The sequence below is a fragment of the Setaria viridis genome, chromosome 9, assembly GCF_005286985.2.
Source record: "Setaria viridis chromosome 9, Setaria_viridis_v4.0, whole genome shotgun sequence".
NCBI classification, from domain to species: Eukaryota; Viridiplantae; Streptophyta; class Magnoliopsida; order Poales; family Poaceae; genus Setaria; species Setaria viridis.
Window position 1 is genome coordinate 5,503,013 of NC_048271.2, and position 3,549 is coordinate 5,506,561.

The 3,549-nt window shown below is 55.7% G+C and overlaps 1 protein-coding gene across 1 annotated transcript; it reads right to left on the minus strand.

Annotated features, from left to right (window-relative positions):
• LOC117840066 (uncharacterized) lies at positions 1-2,597 on the minus strand. Its single transcript, XM_034720520.2, has 4 exons — positions 2,375-2,597; positions 2,019-2,285; positions 1,636-1,931; positions 1-1,523 (listed from the first exon to the last, which is right to left on the minus strand). The coding sequence occupies exons 2-4, from the start codon at positions 2,281-2,283 to the stop codon at positions 138-140; spliced, it is 1,947 nt and encodes a 648-aa protein (XP_034576411.1). The 5' UTR covers positions 2,284-2,285; positions 2,375-2,597; the 3' UTR covers positions 1-137.
• Positions 2,598-3,549: the final 952 nt, after the last annotated feature.

Here is a 3,549-nt window from a genome sequence, read left to right on the forward strand (position 1 = left end):
TAAGCTCCAAAATCAACCTCTTATTTCCTAACTAGTACACCTGTAAAGAATCACGCTAATTATTGCAGTTCCCGCTAACTAGCTCAACACCGAAATGACCAAGAGCAAAAAAAGAAAACCTAACATTTGCCAACCGCCTACTTGTGGCCCGCGGCCTTGGTGGTGATCCCGTACCCGAACGGGAAGAGCGGGTCGTAGCGCTTGTCGCCGTAGTTCATCGGCAGCTGGTCCACGGTCTTGAACCACGTCCGCGGCAGCTTCCCCGTGAACCCGTAGTCCCCGAACAGCACGTCGGAGACGCCCTGCCCCTCCGTGCCCGGCAGCCACGCGGCGACCAGCGCGTCCATGTAGTCCACGTACGGCTGCACCACCAGGGGCCGCCCCGACACGAGGAGCACCACGCACTTGACGAGCCCGCACACGTCCTTGATCACCTCGGGTCCCGGCGCCGGGATCGTCAGGTTCTGGTTGTCGCCGGCCGTCTCCGCGTACGGCGGCTCGCCCACCGCCACCACCGCGTACTCGTAGTCGCCGGCGCTCTTGGCCAGGTCGTCCTTGTCCGGGCGCTCGACGAAGTCCACCGTCGTGTTCTTGCTCACCGCCTTCTTGATCGCCTCCAGGATCGTGGTGCCGACGCCGGTGAGGTTGTTGCCGCTCTCGCCCTGCCACTTGATGGTCCAGCCACCGCACTGGTTGCCCAGGTCGTGGGCGTGGCTGCCGGCGACGAGGATCTTCTTGGCCTTCTTCGACAGCGGCAGCATCGCCTGCTTGTCCCCCTTCTTGCCGTTCTTGAGCAGCACGAGCGACTTGCGGACGGCTTCGCGCGCGATCGCCCGGTGCTCCTGCGCGCCGAGCTCCTTGTGGAGGCGCGGGTCCGGGAGCGGGTCCTCGAAGAGGCCCATGGTGAACTTGACCCGGAGGATCCGACTCACGGCGTCGTTGACGCGGTCCAGCCTGATCTGCCCCTGCTTCACCTGCTTCACCAAGTCGGCGACGAACTCGGGGTAGTCGTAGGGGATCATCACCATGTCGATGCCGGCGTGGATGGTCTCCTGGATGGAGTGGTAGTAGTGCTGGTGGGGCGGGTTGGTGATCCGGTCCACGGCCTGCCAGTCGGTGATCACGAAGCCCCTGAAGTTCATCTTGTTCTTGAGCGTGTCGGTGATGAGGTTCTTGTTCTCGTGCATCTTGACGCCGTTGAAGCTGGAGTAGGAGATCATGACGGTGGAGATGCCCTTGATGACGGCGTTGTCGTAAGGCGGCATGTGGATCCGCATCAGGTCGTGGAAGCTCAGCACCGTGTTGTTCTCGTTGATGCCCCGCTGCGTGCCGCCGTCGCCGACGAAGTGCTTGGCGCACCCGGCCACCTTCTTGGACCCGCCCACGAAGGGGACGCCCTTGGGGTGCTTCGCGGGCACGTCGCCCTGCAGGCCCGTCACCATGTTGGAGGTCATCAGCTGCACTAGCCTCGTGTCCTCGCTGTAGCTCTCGTAGCACCGGCCCCACCGCGGGTCACGGCACACCTGGCATAGTGACATTGAGATGCACACCCATCGTCATCACCCGACTAGATTCTTGACGCACAGGAAATTCAATTCAGTTCACAAAATGGATAAGCATATGTTGGTTGGTTACCGCGACGCATGGCGCGAAGGTGTAGGGGATGCCGGTGGCCCTGGCCTCGTGCGCCGTGGCCTCCCCGATCCGCTTCACCAGGGTGGGATCCCTGGTGGCGCCGAGGCCGATGTTATGGGGGAAGATGGTGGCGTTGTAGACGTTGTTGTTGCCGTGCACGGCGTCGATGCCGTAGATGATGGGGATGCCGAGGCGGGTCTTGAGCGCCGCCTTCTGCATGGCGGTGATCATCTTCTGCCACACGGACGCCGTCGCCTTCTCCGCCGGCACGCTGCCACCTCCGCTCAGCACGCTACCTGCACACAGCCCCGTCATGTCACGTCGACGCAAATGCACACTACGTAGTTAATACAACAACGGCAAACGGCGGCGGCGCGACTTACCGACGAAGTACTTCTCGATGACCTCGGTGGTGGCGTTGGCCCTCTCGATCTGCGACATCTGCCCGATCTTCTCCTCCAGCGTCATCCGGCTCAGGAGGTCCTGCACGCGCTCGTTGATCGGCTGCTTCGGGTCCTTGTACTTGACGTACTCCGCCCCCGCCGCCGCCGTCGTGAGGAACACGGCGGCCACGAGGAGGCACGCGACAGCGGTGGCCGCCGGCGAGCGCGCCATCGGGGAAGAAATGGATTGAGTACTGGACCTCATTCCTGCATGGAGAACAGACGTTGGAGAACCAGAAGTCAGAACCGAGGATACACGAGTACACGAACAGACTAACAGTGGCTCTTGGACTGACCCCGTCAGTAGTGCGAGTGGGGACTGTTGAGGAGGAAGGCCGGACAGGGAGGAGACGAGCCGGCGCTGGATTTATAGCGAGGCCGCGCCACGCGATCCGCCTCCGCGCGCTTATCCTTCGCTGGTGATCTCGCGAGGCGGTTGCAACGAACCGAGACTGATCCGTTCCCTGACGATCAGCTGGAAGACCGGACCTTCTCAAGGAAGGGTTGAATGGGTGCGGCTGTTTGGGTTTTGACTTTTGACTGCATGCGTAGGCGATCAGCCACCGTGCGTTTTTTAACCGTTGCTTTTTTCTTTTCTTATCCCAGGAACTGAAAGTGGAAATTGAATTCGAAGGGATATATCGAGGTACTCGGGCAGTGCTTGATCTTCAGTGGGTGGCCGGTCGAGAGAATTGCGCGATGGATTTTCACCGCACACTGTTGTTTATCATGTATTCATGTCCAAGCGTTGCATTGATCTGCCCCTGGAGGATGGGGCAGGGAGACGTTCTCAGTTCGATAGGCTTTGTTTTTAGCTTTAGCATATGCTTTACCTGAAGATACATTAATATCACTTTATAGATATTGATAACCATTTGAGCATCCCTTTAGTATATTTCTCTAAGGCCCCGTTTGGATCATTGGAATTGAATTCCATCCTAAATTATGATGCCCCGTTTGGATCATTGGAATTGAATTCCATCCTAATAATCATAATTTAGACACAAATTAATTAAGCTAATATAATTGTATGTGGAATATAGTTGTATATTATAGTTGGTGATATGGGAGAGATACTTATATGCTGCACTTCTACTATAGAGAAGCGAGTCCAAGAGCGTGCTATAAGAATTGAATTCCATTCTAATAACCATAATCTATAGAATCAATTTCCATCTCCCCACCCCATGAATTTAAGATAGGCTTATATCTAAACTTTGGAAAGTTGTGGAATGCCACATTCCAACATAAATTAGCCTACTCCATTAAATAGATTCCAATTCCTTCAAAATGAACAAACGGGACCTAAAAGGAATTTCACATGTTAATTCATAAATATACAAGCTATTGCTTTTCTATCCTGAATTCCTGATTCTAACAGCCAGTTCACTCCATCCAGGAAGCCCAACACTAAGCAGGATCAGTAAAAATGCTCCGTAGATAGTACATATTTTTGTTCACTTATGTTTTC

Excerpts from the sequence above, each read along its gene's own strand:
- LOC117840066 (XM_034720520.2), bottom strand. The coding sequence starts at position 2,283 with ATGAGGTCCAGTACTCAATCCATTTCTTCCCCGATGGCGCGCTCGCCG. Across the intron at positions 1,932-2,018 it reads CATCGAGAAGTACTTCGTCG|GTAGCGTGCTGAGCGGAGGT; the intron begins GTAAGTCGCGCC and ends GGCTGTGTGCAG. Across the intron at positions 1,524-1,635 it reads CCTTCGCGCCATGCGTCGCG|GTGTGCCGTGACCCGCGGTG; the intron begins GTAACCAACCAA and ends TCACTATGCCAG.